This window comes from Haematobia irritans, chromosome 1 (assembly GCF_050003625.1).
Source record: "Haematobia irritans isolate KBUSLIRL chromosome 1, ASM5000362v1, whole genome shotgun sequence".
Lineage (NCBI taxonomy): Eukaryota > Metazoa > Arthropoda > Insecta > Diptera > Muscidae > Haematobia > Haematobia irritans.
In genome coordinates, this window is record NC_134397.1 from 202,397,975 (window position 1) to 202,417,112 (window position 19,138).

At 30.5% G+C, this 19,138-nt stretch overlaps 2 protein-coding genes and 3 non-coding genes across 5 annotated transcripts; 3 read left to right on the top strand and 2 right to left on the bottom strand.

The window, feature by feature from the left end:
- Positions 1-2,415: 2,415 nt before the first annotated feature.
- Positions 2,416-2,499, top strand: TRNAL-UAA (transfer RNA leucine (anticodon UAA)). Its single transcript has one exon. It is a non-coding gene; the product is annotated as a tRNA-Leu (tRNA).
- Positions 2,500-3,024: 525 nt separating this feature from the next.
- TRNAL-UAA (transfer RNA leucine (anticodon UAA)) lies at positions 3,025-3,108 on the bottom strand. The gene has a single exon. It is a non-coding gene; the product is annotated as a tRNA-Leu (tRNA).
- Positions 3,109-3,655: 547 nt separating this feature from the next.
- Positions 3,656-3,739, bottom strand: TRNAL-UAA (transfer RNA leucine (anticodon UAA)). The gene has a single exon. It is a non-coding gene; the product is annotated as a tRNA-Leu (tRNA).
- A 4,896-nt stretch (positions 3,740-8,635) lies between these two features.
- LOC142222424 (endothelin-converting enzyme 1-like) lies at positions 8,636-10,822 on the top strand. Its single transcript, XM_075292568.1, has one exon. It carries the CDS (start codon positions 8,678-8,680, stop codon positions 10,748-10,750), a length of 2,073 nt encoding a protein of 690 aa, XP_075148683.1. The 5' UTR covers positions 8,636-8,677; the 3' UTR covers positions 10,751-10,822.
- A 4,987-nt stretch (positions 10,823-15,809) lies between these two features.
- On the top strand, positions 15,810-17,879 carry LOC142234439 (neprilysin-4-like). Its single transcript, XM_075305573.1, has one exon. It carries the CDS (start codon positions 15,810-15,812, stop codon positions 17,877-17,879), a length of 2,070 nt encoding a protein of 689 aa, XP_075161688.1.
- Positions 17,880-19,138: the final 1,259 nt, after the last annotated feature.

Sequence of the window (19,138 nt, forward strand, 5' to 3'; positions counted from 1 at the left end):
TCTATAGAAATAAAATTTTGACAAAATTTTCTATAGAAATAAAATTTTGACAAAATTTTCTATAGAAATAAAATTTTGGCAAAATTTTCTATAGAAATAAAATTTTGACAAAATGTTCTATAGAAATAAAATTTTGACAAAATTTTCTATAGAAATAAAATTTTGAGGAATTTTTCGATGGAAATAAAATTTTGACAAAATTTTCTATAGAAATAAAATTTTGATAACATTTTCTATAGAAATAAAATTTTAACAAAATTTTCTACAGAAATAAAATTTTGACAAAATTTTCTATAGAAATAAAATTTTAACAAAATTTTCTATAGAAATAAAATTTTGTAAAAATTTTCTATAGAAAAAATGTTTGACAAAACATTCTATAGAAATAAAATTTTGACAAAATTTTCTACAGAAATAAAATTTTGTAAAAATTTTCTATAGAAATAAAATTTTGTAAAAATTTTCTATAGAAATAAAAATTTGTAAAAATTTTCTAAAGAAATAAAATTTTTTAAAAATTTTCTATAGAAATAAAATTTTGACAAAATTTTGTATAGAAATAAAATTTTGACAAAATTTTGTATAGAAATAAAATTTTGACAAAATTTTGTATAGAAATAAAATTTTGACAAAATTTTCTGTAGAAATAAAATTTTGACAAAATTTTCTATAGAAATAAAATTTTGACAAAATTTTCTATAGAAATAACATTTTGACAAAATTTTCTATAGAAAAAAAATTTTGACAAAAATTTTTACAGAAATAAAATTTTGACAAAATTTTCTATAGAAATTAAATTTTGATAAAATTTTCTATAGAAACAAAAATTTTGACAAAATTTTTACAAAATTTTCTATAGAAATAAAAAGTTTCGAAAAGATTTTCTAAGGTAATAAAATTATGATAAAATTTTCCATACACACAACAATTAAATTGGAAAAATTTTCGTGAAATTTTTTCTGTGTAGAAATACAATTATGACAAAATTTTCTATAGAAATAAAATTTTGACAAAATTTTCTATAGGAATAAAATTTTGACAAAATTTCTGTAGAAATAAAATTTTGACAAAATTCCCTATAGAAATAAAATTTTGACAAAATTTTCTATAGAAATAAAATTTTGACAAAATTTTCTATAGAAATAAAATTTTGACAAAATTTTCTATAGAAATAAAATTTTGACAAAATTATCTATAGAAAAAAATTGTGACAAAATTGTCTATAGAAATAAAATTTTGACAAAATTATAGAAATACAATTTTGACAACATTTTTACAAAATTTTGTATAGAAATAAAAAGTTTCAAGTGACAACATTTTCTATAGAAATAAATTTTGACAAAATTATAGAAATAAAATTTTGATAAAATTATAGAAATAAAATTTTGACAAAATTTTTACAAAATTTTCTATAGAAATAAAAAGTTTCGAAAAAATGTTCTATGGTAATAAAATTTTGATAAAATTTGCTATAGAAAAAAATTTTTTTGACAAAATTTTCAATAGAAATAAAATTTTAACCAAAATTTTCTATAGAAATAAAATTTTGACAAAATTTTTTATAGAAATAAAATTTTTACAAAATTTTCTATAGAAATAAAATTGTGACAAAATTTTCTATAGAAATAAAATTTTGACAAAATTTTCTATAGAAATAAAATTTTGACACAATTTTCTTAGAAATAAAATTTTGATACAATTTGCTATAGAAATAAAATTTTGATCAAAATTTTCTATAGAAATAAAATTTTAACACGATTTTCTATAGAAATAAAATTTTGATAAAATGATAAAATTTTCTATAGAAAAAAAATTTTTTTGACAAAATTTTCTATAGAAATAAATTTATTACAAAATTTTCTATAGAAATAAAATTATTACAAAATTTTCTATAGAAATAAAATTTTGTAAAAATCTTCTATAGAAATAAAATTTTGTAAAAATTTTCTATAGAAATAAAATTTTGTAAAAATTTTCTATAGAAATAAAATTTTGTAAAAATTTTCTATAGAAATAAAATTTTGTAAAAATTTTCTTTAGAAATAAAATTTTTCAAAAATTTTCTATAGAAATAAAATTTTGTAAAAATTTTCTATAGAAATAAAATGTTGATAAAATTTTCTATAGAAATAAAATTTTGATAAAATTTTCTATAGAAATAATTTTTTTTTTAAGCTGAGATCAAAAACAACAATAATGAATGATGAAATTGAATAATGAATTTTGGCAAAATTTTCTTTAGAAATAAAATTTTGACAAATTTTTCTATAGAAATAATATTTTGACAAAATTTTCTTTAAAAGCTTACAACGTTTTTGTCCTGTTTTTCTTTGTTTTTTTTTTGTATTCTCCTAAGCTTGACTTTCAACGTCAAGATAATGTAGTGAATGCTCTTCATACACTGGCAAACTACTTGTCAGGTTGGCCGAGCGGTCTAAGGCGCCAGATTTAAGCTCTGGTTCCCGAGAGGGAGCGTGGGTTCGAACCCCACACCTGACATGCAACATGTAAGGTCAGAGATCATTGCACATTTTTAGTCGATATTGTATTCAAAAAACAATCGAAGAAATTTTCAAAATGGATTTAAGTAAGAATGATTTGGATATTGAAAACTTCTTATAATATAAATAATTAAAACAAATCCACATTTAATTTCCAAAAATAATTAAACTTAAATTAAGATTTATAAACTTGAGATTTATTCCAATAGTGATGTTATAAAAATATCAATTTCAAAATGAACGCTAATGGAAGGCAATAGTTCCATAATCCATCTGATCCTTAGATTTTTTGCTAATGCTGCACAGTGTTTCCAAATGAAAATTCCTTATGCGATGACTATAAATTCAAATACTGATCCGATGTGATTTGAATTTATTGCCCCAATTTAGTTTTTTTTAAATGTCAACCGAAATTAATTCCACTCTCAAACACAAAGATAATTCGCTTTCTGAATTTTAAATTTTCTTTATCAATAGTCAACTAAAAATTTTTGTATGATCTATGATCCTACAAATTGTTGCTTGTCAGGTGTGGGGTTCGAACCCACGCTCCCTCTCGGGAACCAGAGCTTAAATCTGGCGCCTTAGACCGCTCGGCCAACCTGACTATTTGACATATTTGTGACAATTTTACACGGATATAAATTATTTATAAAATAAGGGGATTATATTAACAAAAACGAACTTCACTTTTGAGATTAGAATAGAATTAGACCTTAAAAGGGTTTGATAAAGATGGTAACATACACGATTGAGATAACTGATAAGTGGGAGAATTATATTACACTAAAAAAAGTGAAGTGAAAAAGATTGGAAAATTTGTGTTAATTTTTGAAAATTTTAACTAAACGCCAATATCAAGAAAAATAAGTAATAATTTTTCGACATATTCAAAAAAAATATTAGACGTAATTTGTTCACGCTTGTTAGAAAGTTTCGTATTTGAAGGAAGAAAATTGGAGTTCGAAATTGCAAAAATGTCTTTAGTGGTAAAATTTTAAAAAAATATAAACTATTTTGTGGGAAACACGAATTTTGTAAATCTTTATAACTACACTGAAAAAAGTTTTTGCGCTTCCAAAGAGTTTGTCTAATTTAAAATATTTTTTATTTTCCTAATACAATAACAAAAATTAAAAAAAAAGATGTCTGCTTGTCAGGTGTGGGGTTCGAACCCACGCTCCCTCTCGGGAACCAGAGCTTAAATCTGGCGCCTTAGACCGCTCGGCCAACCTGACTTGTTGCGGGGCCTGAGCAAATAAACGTAATGTAAATGTGTATGTGTGTGTGTCTATTGTCAATCCCATAATACTTCATGTTTTCGATGAAATCATAACGCAATTGATTACAACAAAAGGTTAATAGACAGTGATGAAATTGTGTGATGACTTCTGTGTGTCGCTAACATTCAAGATAAACAGATAAGCCTAGTAAAATGTGGTTTATAGCTATGAATAACGCATTTGATATCATAAAAAACTAAACTAGAAAATTAACCCATCAGGAATGAAAATGTAGATTAATTTTGTAAAATGTTACCCAAACAATAATATAAATACCGGTATGATAAAAATAACCATTCGTCAATATACATGCTTAACCCTTTGACTACCAATGTCCACATAGGAGGAAACCACAACAAACTCTATTTCACCACTTAGTCTCGATTTATTTCTTGAAGTTTTTTAAAGTAGAGGCTTTGGTCTAATAATCTTTAAATATTTTCCATATTGGTGAGGACTAAAATGCATTTTTATAAACCTCGATAACAAAAAAACGAAAAATACCAAATTTTGAAACTATTTTTCTACTGTACGAGTATGTCCCTAGTAAATAGACATTCATACAAAAACAGATATTTTTCCAGATTTTTTTTTTTTATTATTTTTTTCTCACACTTCGATATATATATAATAGCCCAAATAGCGCTTATTTTCGTAAGTCCATTTGGTCACAATTCAAGAATCAAGTTCTCAGAAAAAATTTGTATAGCTATTGAAATAATTGAAGCAGTTCCTCCAAATTAAAAAAGAAGAAACATTAGGGTTTTTAACATTAGTTTTATTTCGTTAGTGCAAGGTAAAAAAAATCTTTTCGATTCTACACTCAAAAAAAGTTTACTTGGATCCAAAGATTTTGACCTTCCCTTAAGGATTTTGGTATTGATTCCGAGCCAAAGATGCGGCTTCTTTAAAATGAAAGACATTTTTTACGGACCTCCCCGGCTTTAAATCTATGATCAATAAAATTAAAATTGGATACAGTTCTCATTTATCGAATTTTTATTCTCTTTTTGCGATATATTAATAAATGTATTTAACAGGTTGGCTGATAAGTCCCCGGTCTAACAAAGAAAAACACATTTTTTGTCAAAATTCGTTTTTATTATTCAACATAGTTCCCTTCAAGAGCGATACAACGATTATAACGACCCTCCATTTTTTTGATACCATTTTGCTAGTACTCCTTCGGTTTTGCCTCAAAATAGGCCTCAGTTTCTTCGATCACCTCTTCATTGCAGCCAAATTTTTTCTCTGCGAGCATCCTTTTGAGGTCTGAGAACAAGAAAAAGTCGCTGGGGGCCAGATCTGGAGAATACGGTGGGTGGGGAAGCAATTCGAAGCCCAATTCATGAATTTTTGCCATCGTTCTCAATGACTTGTGGCACGATGCATTGTCTTGGTGGAACAACACTTTCTTCTTCTTCATATGAGGACGTTTTGCCGCGATTTCGACCTTGAAACGCTCCAATAACGCCATATAATAGTCACTGTTGATGGTTTTTCCCTTCTCAAGATAAACGATAAAAATTATTCCATGCGCATCCCAAAAAACAGAGGCCATTACTTTTGAATCTTTCCACGCCTCGGAGGCCATTACTTTTGAGTCTTTCCACGCCTCGGAGACGGTTCACCGTGTCCACTCAGCTGACTGTCGATTGGACTCAGGAGTGTAGTGATGGAGCCATGTTTCATCCATTGTCACATATCGACGGAAAAACTCGTGTGTATTACGAGTTAACAGCTGCAAACACCGCTCAGAATCATCAACACGTTGTTTTTGGTCAAATGTGAGCTCGCGCGGCACCCATTTTGCACTGAGCTTCCGCATATCCAAATATTGTTGAATGATATGACCCACACGTTCCTTTAATATCTTTAAGGCCTCTGCTATCTCCATCAACTACATTTTACGGTCATTCAAAATCATTTTGTGGATTTTTTTGATGTTTTCGTCGGTAACCACCTCTTTCAGGCGTCCACTGCGTTCACCGTCCTCCGTGCTCATTTCAACACGCTTGAATTTTGCATACCAATCAATTATAGTTGATTTCCCTGGGGCAGAGTCCGGAAACTCGTTATCAAGCCAAGTTTTTGCTTCCACCGTATTTTGTCCCTTCACAAAACAGTATTTTATCAAAACACGAAATTCCTTTTTTTCCATTTTTTCACAATAACAAAAGTTGCTTCACAAAAGACGCTCTATCTGACAAACTAATTGACTTACAGACGTCAAATTTTGACACGAATAATTTGAAGGTTGGTACTATATAAAAATAATATGCATTTAATACTAGCGACGCCATCTATGTGTCAGTCCGGGGACTTATCAGCCAACCTGTTATATTAGTAAAAAATAAAACCCTGTTCCACAGTTTGGCACAGGATATAAATACGGGAAACATTCTAATCTGAACCAATTTTGAGGCAACTTCGCAATAGTATATTTATGATTTATCGTCATATGAGTGTAAATCGGGCGAAAGCTATATATGGAAGCTATATCGAAATCTGAACCGATTTCAACCAAATTTGGGAAGCATAGCCACAATGCTAATTCTACTCCCTGTGCAAAAGTTCAACTAAATCCGAACAAAAAATTGGCCTCTGTGGTCATATGAGTGTAAATCGTGCGAAAGCTCTATATGGGAGATATATCTAAATCTGAACCCATTTCAACCAAATTTGGCACGCATAGCTACAATGCTAATTCTACTCCATGTGCAAAAGTTCAACTAAATTGGAGTAAAAAATTGGCTTCTGTGGTCATATGAGTGTAAATCGGGCGAAAGCTATATATGGGAACTATCTGAACGGATTTCAATAAAATTTGACATGCGTACTTAGTATTTTAATTCTATACCCTGTGCAAAATTTCACGTAAACTTTGACCTCTGTGGTCATATGACGGAAAATCGGGCGAAAGATATATATGGGAGCTATATCTAAATCTGAACCGATTACAATAAAATTTAGCACACTTGACAACACTACTAATTGTACTCCTAATGCAAAATTTCAACCAAATTGGGCTAAAACTCTGGCTTCTGGGGCCATATAAGTTCATATCGGGCAAAATATATATATGAGAGCTATATCTCAATCTGAACCGATTTCAATCAAATTTGGCACACCTGACTATAGTACTTATTGTTCTCCTGGTGCAAACTGTCAAGCAAATTAGGATAAAACTCTGGCTTCTGGGGCCATATAAGTCCATATCGGGCGAAAGATATATATGGGAGCTATATCTAAATCTGAACCGATTTCAATCAAATTTTGCACACTTGAATATACAACCAAGTGTTATGTTTGTGCAAAATTTCAAGCAAATCAGACTAAAACTATGGTTTCTGGGTCCATATAAGTGCATATCGGGCGAAAGATATATATGAGAGCTATATCTAAATCTTAACCGATTTCTTCCAAAATCAATAGGCGATTGGACTTAAACTGCGACCTAGACTTTGATCACAAAAATGTGTTCACAGGCAGACGGTCGGACGGACGGACAGACGGACATGGCTAGATCGACTCAGGGACCCACCCTGAGCATTATTGCCAAAGACACCATGTGTCTATCTCGCCTCCTTCTGGGTATTGCAAACATATGCACTAACTTATAATACCCTGCTCCACACACGCAGAGAAGGAATATGATCACCTCAAACATGTATCAAGAGCAAAATGTTATTTTTGTATGGTGACCATGTAACATGTTTGTCACTAAAATGTTATTTTCTCGTCAAATATAACCTGCTTGCCGAAATCAGATACATGATTTCCGAGAAAATAATATGGTTGCGAAAACCATGTTACATGGTCACCACCCAAAAATAACATTTTGCTCTTAAAACATGTTTGAGGTGATCATATTGCTTCTCTGGGTGCAGAGTGGCGCAGGGTATAATAACATTTTGTTCTTGAAATATGTTTGAGGTGATCATGTTCCTTCTCTGGCTGGCTGATAAGTCCCCGGTCTGACACATAGATGGCGTCGCTAGTATTAAATGCTTATTATTTTTATATAGCACCAACCTTCAAATGATTCGTGTCAAAATTTGACTATTTTGTGAAAACTATACCTTGCCATCGGTAACTGTGACCAAGTAATTCGATTGTCTATGACAGTCTTTGGTAGAACGTTGTACGCAATCCATGGTGGAATTTTTAGATGTTTCAATTAAAAAGTGAATTGGATTAATTAACTTCGCGATTGAATCAGACCCTTTTTTCCATTTTTCTTTTAAGAAATTGTGTTATTGTGCTTCTCCATTCGGTTTGGTTTATGGCCTGCCGGGGTTATTGGACCTTACATTGAAACAAAGGGTAACCACTCTACGATTTGGTAAAGAAAAATAGAATATGGTCCTGTAAAAGAGGCTGCGGGGGCCACTTGGCCGTTATTATTATTTTGTTTATTTTTTTTTTCGATACTAGATGGAATCATTGTAGTGATTGATTTAATTTCAATACAAAAATTATTTAGGTTCATTACGTGATTGTAGCCCAAAAGTATTTTCTCTGTGTATTCTCTTCATATTAATCTTAAATAAGATCAATGGGAATGACTAAATAAATTAATATAAATGATCATCATCTACCCAAAGTTTATTTCTTTTCTAATTATTCTTAGAACAGTGACGTAGCTCAATGCTTTTCAAAAAATAGGGGAATTCGTCTTATCATGAATATAAAGGCAAATCATAACAAACCAATTTGGAGGAGCGTTCCGCCAATGATAACCTTTGACTGTGCCAAAAAACAAAACAAATTGTGAGTTTGTCATTTTAGATTTTTGTCCTAGACATTTTCTTTCCAATTAGTTTCTATTCTAATGTCATACAAAATAGTTTGGATTAGCATTGGTAGCGGGCCAAGTGTGAAAACAGCAAAATGTGGATTATTAAATATCTATGGACAACAATGTCCATCCTAATGGCGGAATTATTGTTTGCATCAAAGGCTATACCTCCCACATATCCAACATTGAATTTGGAAACAATTCTTCGATCTAAGGCTCATACTATGCTGAAGTATATGAATCCGGAAGTTGATCCTTGTCGTAATTTCTATGAATTTGCCTGTGGCAATTGGTCCCGGATTTATCCTGCCAATAGTACCAATCATTTGGAAACAAGTACTCTAAAAAGTATACAATCAGATGTGGATCATTTAATGCTTACGACTTTGAGTGATCAAAATATCTATACCGAATCGCCTATTGATAAAAAAGTAAAGAATTTCTATCAATCTTGTATGAATATGCGGGACGCTGGACTTGCCTATAAAAAGGTCCTGAAAGGTATTATCGCAGAATTTGGACAAATGCCAGCCGTATTAGGCCAAAAATGGTCTGAAAAGAATTTCGATTGGTTGAAGACCATTGCCGAAATTGCAAGTAAATATGATATCAATATTATTTTGGGACGTTATATCCGGCCCGATATGGTGATTAAGCAAAACTATTATCTAAATATGGATCTGCCATCGTTTGGATTGAAAGAAGTTTCAATATACTTGGATCCCTTAAGAGCACCGGAGGTGAATGAATACAACACCAGTATAGCTCAACAATTGAAAATATATCTGGATATGGATGATATGGTGGCACAAAATGTGGCCAAAGAGATAGTGGATTTTGAAATAGGTCTAGCCAAGGGGGCTGTCAATGAATCGGTATTATTTACTCATTCATTCAGTACTGTGGAGAATTTGGAAGATGAATATTCTGGCGTTTTGGATTTGGATAAATATTTGGAAATTGTTCAAGGTACAGTGCCTACAAAAATTCTGGATAAATGCCCACAATATCATGAACATTTGGCTAAACTGATTAAAAAAACACCCCAGAGAATTGTGGCCAATTATATTTACTATTCGTTAATGAGACATTTCATGGTCTCACCTCCATTTCCCATGTCCTATGAGACCTTGCAAACGACGTGTGTTACATTGACCCGCACCCATTTTGGTGATGTTGTTGATAATATGGTCTATCGCAAGGCTAATTTAAAGGAAGCCGAAAGAGCTGTTACCAATATGGTCTATGATCTGAAAACCGTCTTTGGTCTCTCTATGCGAAATCGTCACTTTCATTGGATTAATGAGACTGTGCAGCAGAAAATTCTGGAAAAATTACAAACTATGAAATTATTTATCAAAACCTATCAGACAAATAATTTCTCTTGGAAATATGGAACCATAATATCGGATATTAATGATTTTGTGGGAAATCTTAAATCCTTATATCGTATACGGGCTGTAAATGCTAGATCCAAACTGGATAACGTAGTCCAAATAGACTATGAAGAGATGACACCTCTATCCTATTTACCTAAATATCTAGTGGAACATAATGCCCTGGTAATTCCAGTTGGTTTTCTTCAACCCTTCACCTATTGGTCTTCATCCTATCCGCCAGCTCTTAATCTAGCTCAAATGGGCTATTTAATAGCTCATGAATTTATCCATGCAATTGATGTGGATGGTGCTCAATTTGGCAACGAAGGACAATTGAAATTTTGGTTTTACAATTCTTATGAAGATCTGAAGGATCGTGTCCAATGTTTTCGACATCAATACAAAGGTTTTAGTGGCAATGAATTACTCGATTCTCAATTAGTATCGGAAAATGTTGCAGATGTTGGTGGTTTGCGGTTGGCCTATAAAACCTATACAGCCTGGGAGAATAATCCATATCGTCATCATGTTTCAAATATGATCTGTGAAATATTACCTGGCCTACAATATACCGGTAAACAATTATTCTTCATCAGTTTTGCTCAACTATGGTGCAGTGATGTGAACAGTGCTTTAAAGAATGCCTCAAAAGTATCAGATGATTACTCTCCGGGAAGGTCAAAGGTAATGAACACCCTTTCACATTTGGATGAATTTTCGGAGGTATTTCAGTGTCCAGCAAATGACCATGAAGATAATGATATGTCTAACTGTTTTGTGTATTAAGAAATGAGAAAAGTAATAAGGAGTATTTAAGAGAAATTTTGTTTAAATAAATGTCATTTTAAGAAATTGAAAGTGGTACTGAGAATTTGTTACAATCGTTTTTTGCCAAAGATAGTTGCTTCCTGTTCTTAAAGTCTTATCGATTATCTAGGTAAAGTTAATTTAATTCCCTATGTCCGTCCACTGTTCCATCATTCTCTTTGTAGTCGCTGCCATTGTTTACTGCAGAATAACCTCCAGGAGTTGCCTTTAAACGTCCTTGTAATTCTCTTGTAAATCATGACCTAATCATGAGAATCATCTAATTGTACTTTCATCTGCAGATTAATGTTTTGGAGCAATCTGGTTGGTTCAACAAAAGTAAATAATAGAGAAGGTTCAGTGGTTAAGACTAGAAGTGTCCATATGTAATAGGTACTTTTAGTTAAATCTGGTATCACAATGGACTGAATAGTCTAAGTGAGCCTTAAATTTAATCGGGCTGCCACTTTAACCTAACCTAACCTAACCTTCATCTGCTTTCGGTGGATCCTGTCATAGAGCATCTTCGAAATTCTTTCCCAACATTTCTGGGCTACTCCATATATTGTCTTGAGTCTTTATCCGGAGTGTCAGATTTTCTCCTTTAAAGATCTTATACTCAGATAACCTCTATATCTGGGTACTCTGAACTAAACTGTTTCTCTCCTCTTCATTAATCTATCGAATTGGAAACTTACAGGTTTTGGCTCTGGTCCTAACCAACTTATGATGATCTACTGTTAAATCGCTCCACGTTAAGTGATATTACTGAATTGCATATCCTTCTAATACCCCAAGTGTCAGAAAGAGCAGAAAAATACAGGTTCTAGGTTTTCAATTGCTATGGTGCCAACCTTTTGTGACCTTGCCATACGCACAATCTGCTCTTCACGATAGTATATTTACGATAGCCTTGTGCCAGTATTGCCAGGGAAAATTTTCGGTTTACCCTACAAGGATAAACAAAGTTCCCCACTTTTCCCTACATTCCCAACAAAAGTCCTCTACAATTTCCCCCACAATATTTTTCGTTAAATTTAAACAAAATTAAAAAAAGTGGTTCTATGTGCTTTATAATCATAAAACACATGAAAATGCAACGTATATTACGTAAAAATAAATTATATTACGTAAAAAAAAAATGGTTGCCACAGTTGATGGAATTCTACCAAAAATAGTAGATTTTTTTCTGTTTGGTAGATTTCTTGATGTTTATATCAAAATAAAATTTTGGAAAAAGTTTCTATAAAAAAATTGAGAAATTTTTCTATAGAAATAAAATTTTGACAAAATTTTCTATAGAAATAAAATTTTGACAAAATTTTCTATAGAAATAAAATTTTGACACAATTTTTTATAGAAATACAATTTTGACAAAATTTTCTATAGAAATAAAATTTTTACAAAATTTTCTATAGAAATAAAATTTCGACAAAATTTTCTACAGAAATAAAATTTTGACTAAATTTTCTATAGAAATAAAATTTTGACAACATTTTCTATAGAAATAAAATTTCGACAAAATTTTCTATAGAAATAAAATTTTTACACAATTTTTTATAGAAAAAAAAATTTCGACAAAATTTTCTACAGAAATAAAATTTCGGCAAAATTTTCTACAGAAATAAAATTTTGACAAAATTTTCTACAGAAATAAAATTTTGACAAATTTTTCTATAGAAATAAACATTTGACAAAATTTTCTATAGAAATAAAATTTCGACAAAATTTTCTATAGAAATAAAATTTTTACACAATTTTCTATAGAAAAAAAATTTCGACAAAATTTTCTACAGAAATAAAATTTCGGCAAAATTTTCTACAGAAATAAAATTTCGACAAAATTTTCTACAGAAATAAAATTTTTACACAGTTTTCTATAGAAATAAAATTTTGACAGAATTTTCTACAGAAATACAATTTTGACAAAATTTTCTATAGAAATAAAATTTCGACAAAATTTTCTACAGAAATAAAATTTTTACACAGTTTTCTATAGAAATAAAATTTTGACAGAATTTTCTACAGAAATACAATTTTGGCAAAATTTTCTACGGAAATAAAATTTTAACAACATTTCTATAGAAATGAAATTTTGACACAATTTTCTATAGAAATAAAATTCTGACAAAATTTTCTATAGACTTGTTTTGGAAACTTATAGGTTTTGGCTCTGTTTGAGCTATCCTAACGTACATAACGAAATAAAAATTTGACAAAATGTTCTATAAAAATAAAATTTTGACAAAATTTTTTTCTACAGAAATAAAATCTATAGATATACAATTTTGACACAATTTTCTATAGAAATACAATTTAGGCACAGTTTTCTACCGAAATAAAATTTTGACAACATTTTGTATAGAAATAAAATTTTGGCTAAATTTTCTATGAAAATAAAATTTTAAAAAACTTTTCTATAGAAATAAAATTTGACAAAATTTTCTATAGAAGAAAATTTTGACAAAATTTTCTATAGAAATAAAAATTTGACAAAATGTTCTATAGAAATAAAAATTTGACAAAATGTTCTATAGAAATAAAATTTTGACAGAATTTTCTATAGAAATAAAATTTTTACAAATTTTTTTTTCTACAGAAATAAAATCTTGACAAAATTTTCTATAGAAATAAAAATGTGACAAAATGTTCTATAGAAATAAAATTTTGACAGAATTTTCTATAGAAATAACATTTTGACAAAATTTTTTATAGATATTAAATTTTTACAAAATTTTTTTCTACAGAAATAAAATCTTGACAAAATTTTCGATAGATATACAATTTTGACAAAATTTTCGATAGATATACAATTTTGACAAAATTTCTATAGATATACAATTTTGACACAATTTTCTATAGAAATACAATTTCGGCAAAATTTTCTACAGAAATAAAATTTTGACAAAATTTTCTATAGAAATAATATTTAGACGAAATTTTCTATAAAAATGACATTTTGATGAAGTTTTCTATAGAAATGAAATTTTGATGAAATTTTCGATAGAAATAAAATTTCGACTATAATTGTCTTCAGAAATAACACTTCGACGACATTTTTCTATAGAAACAAAATTTTAACGAAATTTTCTATAGAAATAAAATTTTGACGAATTTTTCTATAGAAATAAATTTTCGACGAAATTTCCTATACAAGTAAATTTTCTATGGAAATAAAATTGTTACAAAATTTTCTATAGAAATAAAATTTTTACAAAATTTTCTATAGAAAAAAATTTTTTAAAAAATTTTATATAGAAAAAAATTTTGACAAAATTGTCTATAGAAAAAAAAATGTTGACAAAATTTTCTACAGAAATAAAACTTCGACGAAATTTTCTATAGAAATAAAATTTCGAAATAAATAAATTTTCGACGAAATTTCCTATACAAATAAAATGATGACAAAAATTTCTATAGGCATAACATTTTCTATAGAAATAAAATTTTAAAAAAATTTTGTATAGAAATACAATTTTGACAAAATCTTCTATAGAAATAAAATTTTGGCAAAATTTCTATAGAAGTAAAATTTTCACAACATTTTCTATAGACTTGTTTTGGAAACTTATAGGTTTTGGCTCTGGGTGAACTATCCTAACGTACCTAACGAAATAAAATTTTGACAAAATTTTCTATAGAAATAAAATGTTGACCAAATTTTTTATAGAAATAAAATTTTGACAAAATTTTCTAGAGAAGAAAATTTTGACAAAATTTTCTATAAAAATAACATTTTGACAAAATTTTCTATAGAAATAAAGTTTTGACAAAATTTCTTATATAAATAAAACGTTGACCAAAAAAATGTTGACCAAATTTTCTATAGAAATAAAATTTTGGCAAAAGTTTCTATAGAAATAAAATTTTGACGAAATTTTCTATAGAAATAAAACTGTCAAAAAATTTTGTATAGAAATAAAATTTTGACAAAATTTTCTATAGAAATAAAATTTTGACAAGATTTCTATAGTAATAAAATTTTGACAAAATTTTTTATGAAATAAAATTTTGACAAAATTTTCTATAGAAATAAAATTTTGACAAAATTTTCTATAGAAATAAAATTTTGACAAAATTTTCCATAGAAATAAAATTTTGACAAAATGTTCTATAGAAATAAAAATATGACAAAATTTTCTATAGAAATAAAATTAAAATTACATTTTCTATAAAAATATTACAATATAATTGAGTTGCAATTAAAAATTGGTACAGTATGCCAAAAAGGTAGCACAAAGATGTAAAAAGTGGCATTTAGTAACACAACAAAAAAGTTACTCATGTTTTGGGAGAATAATAAATAAATCCGCTTGTATGTATGAAAAACTCGTATTTGTCGTACTCTCATACATTTTCGTTCTCTTCTACATTTTCCATACGTAAAAGTGAGTAACTTTTTTGTTGTGCCACTAAATACCACTTTTTACATCTTTGTGCTACCTTTTTGGCATACTCGTACATTTTCGTACTCTGCTTAAGAGTATGCGAAAATACGTACTGTACAATTTTGTGAACACTTTAGGAGAATAAAAAATAAACCTGCATTTTGCATGTATACTATAGCTCGTATTGGCGTACTTTCATAGATTTACGTACTCTCGTATATTTTCTTACTATGGTACATTATCGTACTTTCGCACTCTTTCGTACTCTCGTACATTTTAGTACTTTTTTGTACTCTCGTTCTATTTCTCACTCAACTTGATCTTAAGCGCTTCATAAAATACATTAATAAAAATTGATTCAAAATTAAGAAAAAATATTTTTATTCACATAGGATTCACTGTTCCACTATTATCACCAAACTTTAGTACAAACTAAAGTCACCAAGCTTCTTCACATGCTTTTCTATCTTCACGCAAATTTATTTTCGATGATAACCTTTGATAGTAGCAAAAACATAAAGCCAAAAACTTCTCAAATAAATGAACTTAAATTCTCCATAAAATCAGTTTTCATTTTAATCTCAAATGGAATAGTAAAGTCGCAAAAAAAGCAGCAGAAAGAGCAGAAATAAATTAGAATGCATCTAAAAATGTATTCCACCACTTTCCGGTGGACATTGCTATGTATCCTTGTGGTTGGTATATCACGTTTCTCGACAGTAGCTTACGATTTAAATATTGAAAGTATACGACACGCCAAGGTTCAAACCATGCTAAAATATATGAACCCTAATGTGGATCCATGCAGTAATTTCTATGAATTTGCCTGTGGAAATTGGCCCCAAATATATCCGGCTAATTTAACCAATCAATTGGAAACAAATACTCTGCAACTCATTCAAAGTGAAGTGGATCAGGTTATGCTCTACGTGTTGAGTGATGGGAATGTGAATCTCGATAGTCCCATTGATAAAAAAGTAAAGAATTTTTATCATTCCTGTATGAATATGCGCAATTCGGAGCCGCGATATAAAAGGCAATTACGTGAGATCATTGATGAGTTTGGTCAGATGCCAGCTCTTGTGGGTCAACAGTGGTCAGAGGATAACTTCGATTGGCTAAAAACTGTGGCTGATATAGCCAAAAAATATGATATAAATATAATTCTGGGACGTTACATAAGACCGGATTTGAGAAATAAAAAGAAGCATGTTTTGTCCTTGGATATTCCCACATTTGGCTTAGATCGAATTGACCTATATTTGGATCCAGCAAATGGCATGTTTATCAATGATTATTTTTCGGGTATAGTCCAACATTTATTTCAATATTTGGATTTGGATGTGGTTATTGCTCAGGCAGTTGCTCGAGAAATATTGGGTTTCGAAATGGCTATGGTCATGGGGGCAGCCAATGAATCGGATCATTTTAGCCATACATATGGCCCTATTAAAAAATTGGATGAAAACTATGGTGGTTCCTTGAATTTGGAGAAATATTTGGAAATGGTTCAAGGCTCAGTGCCCAAAGGCGATATACTCGATAAAAGTCCTGAATATCACATGAATTTGGTCAAGGTCATCAAGCGATTTCCCAAACGAGTAATGGCCAATTATATCTACTATTCTTTGATTAGACATTTTATGATCTCACCTCCTCCCATGTCCTATGAAGAGTTACAAATGAGTTGTGTAACATTGACCCGTTCCCATTTTGGTGATGTTGTCGACAGTATGGTCTATCGTAAGATCGACGTTAAGGATGCCCAACAGGCTGTGACCAATATGGTTTATGATTTGAAAACTGTTTTCGAATTCTCTTTGCGTAACCCGGACTACCATTGGATCGAAAGAAAAATCCAAAAACGTATCGTTGAGAAATTGAGGGCGATGAAACTCATCTTCAAGACCTATGAGACAAATAATTTCTCTTGGAAATATGGAACCATCATAATTGATATTAAAGATCTTGTGGGTAATCTGAAATCAGTTTATCTAATTAGAGGTCTTAGTGCTAAATCGAAATTAAATGGTCGTGTGGAAGTGGACTATGAGCAGGAGACTCCTTTGGCATTTTTACCCAAATATATTGTGGAACATAATGCTTTGGTTATACCGGTGGGTTTTCTTCAACCCAGACTCTTTTGGTCTCAGCCCTATCCACCTGCTATTAATTTGGGGCAAATGGGATTTTTCTTGGCCCATGAATTTATTCATGCCATTGACAAGGATGGTGTACAATTCGACAATACGGGTCTCATGAGATTCTGGTTTGATGGTGCCTACAAAGAGCTCAACCAGCGTATGGAATGTTTCACAAATCAATATAAGGGCTACATCTATGGTGGTGCTGAATTGCCCGAATTGCTGTCACAAGCCGAAAATATAGCCGATGCCAGTGGTTTACGTTTGGCCTATAGAACCTATATGGCCTGGCAAAATAATCCTTACCGTGGTACTGACAACAGAACTATTGAAACTTTTCCGGGTCTCAAATATTCTGGAAAACAATTATTCTTCATTAGTTTTGCCCAGCTATGGTGTAGCGATGTCAATTCACAATTAACAAATATGCCTATTGTTGTTAATGGTGAAAATGCTCCAGGTAGTTTTAAGGTTATGGGAATTCTTTCACATTTAAAGGAATTCTCCGAAGTATTCCAGTGTCCTGAAAATGGTGGTGGTGGTGCTGGTGATACGCCAAAATGTTTTGTATATTAAATTTACAAAAATAAATCAAAAAAGAAATTGTTTGGATTCTATTGTTTTCCTTTAAAATTCCGCAAAATACGATATAGTTACGATATAGCCCTGTTTACACGTAGAGAAAAAAGTCGTTAGTGAAAATGAGGGTGATATGTATCGCTACCAACTTTACGTTGCTATCATTTTTAAGCCGCTCTGTCTGTCAGCTGAAAGCATTATTCCCGTCACAGTTCATGTTATTGTTTACAAGCTCTCGAAAGCGTTTTGATATATTACATTCCAAAATAAAATTATTCGTGATGGAATTGAAGTGTGGTAGTGTGATTGCTTTACATATTACTGGAAAACCACAAGTGGCTATCGTCATATTATATGTTAATAAATATTTTATTTCTCGTACTATTGCTCTTTACCGTGATACTGGCAGTGTTTCATCTGGTCCAAACAGTGGACAATAAAAATTGTAACAACACCAGTAATGATACGAAATGTTAAGACCAGATTTGATCGATATACACGCCGCTGGTAGAAAATTTTCACTTGAGCTGAACATATCGCGAGAATGGATGCAACGCATATTGAAAAATTAACTTGGACTAAAACTATTTTAGTTCCCAAAATAGCAAGAGCCGAATTTGGTTTTCTCCGATGAATAGCCATTCCAAAGTGAGCAGTTTGTGAACACACTAAGATGCCAAAGAAGTCAGTTGAAAATGTACACGTTCGATTGCCTACCAGAACTAAAATGCCGCCGACAATGTCTCAGAAAGGAGGAATATGTCTTATTATATGTCTTATTATTTCATGGTGAATCCTTGTTTTATCCTCAATTCTTCCAGTAGATAAGTTAAAAAATTCGATGTTGATTGAGTTAGCTGGCAGAAAGAGGTTAGGTCAGGTATAGTGGCAGCCCGATATTTCAGGCTCACTTAGACTATTCAGTCCATAGTGGTGATACCACAGTGGTGAACTTCTCTCTTATCACTGAGTGTTGCCCGATTCTATGTTAAATGGTGATACGGTCAAAATTTGGTCAATATAAACTTGACGTATTTCTTTCAATTTTGCATTTAAAAAACCTGAACACCCCTCATTTTGAAAGTGTGTGTGTGTAGAATGTTGCTCCTATTTTGATTTTGGAATTCACTATTCAGTTGTCAAAATGCCGTCCAAGCAAGAAGAGCAGCGTATCAAAATTTTGCTCGCGCATCGCGAAAATCCGAGCTACTCGCACGCAAAGCTGGCAAAATCGCTAAAAGTTGCCAAATCAACCG

Coding starts and splice junctions, on each gene's coding strand:
- LOC142222424 (XM_075292568.1), top strand. CDS start 8,678: ATGTGGATTATTAAATATCTATGGACAACAATGTCCATCCTAATGGCG.
- LOC142234439 (XM_075305573.1), top strand. CDS start 15,810: ATGTATTCCACCACTTTCCGGTGGACATTGCTATGTATCCTTGTGGTT.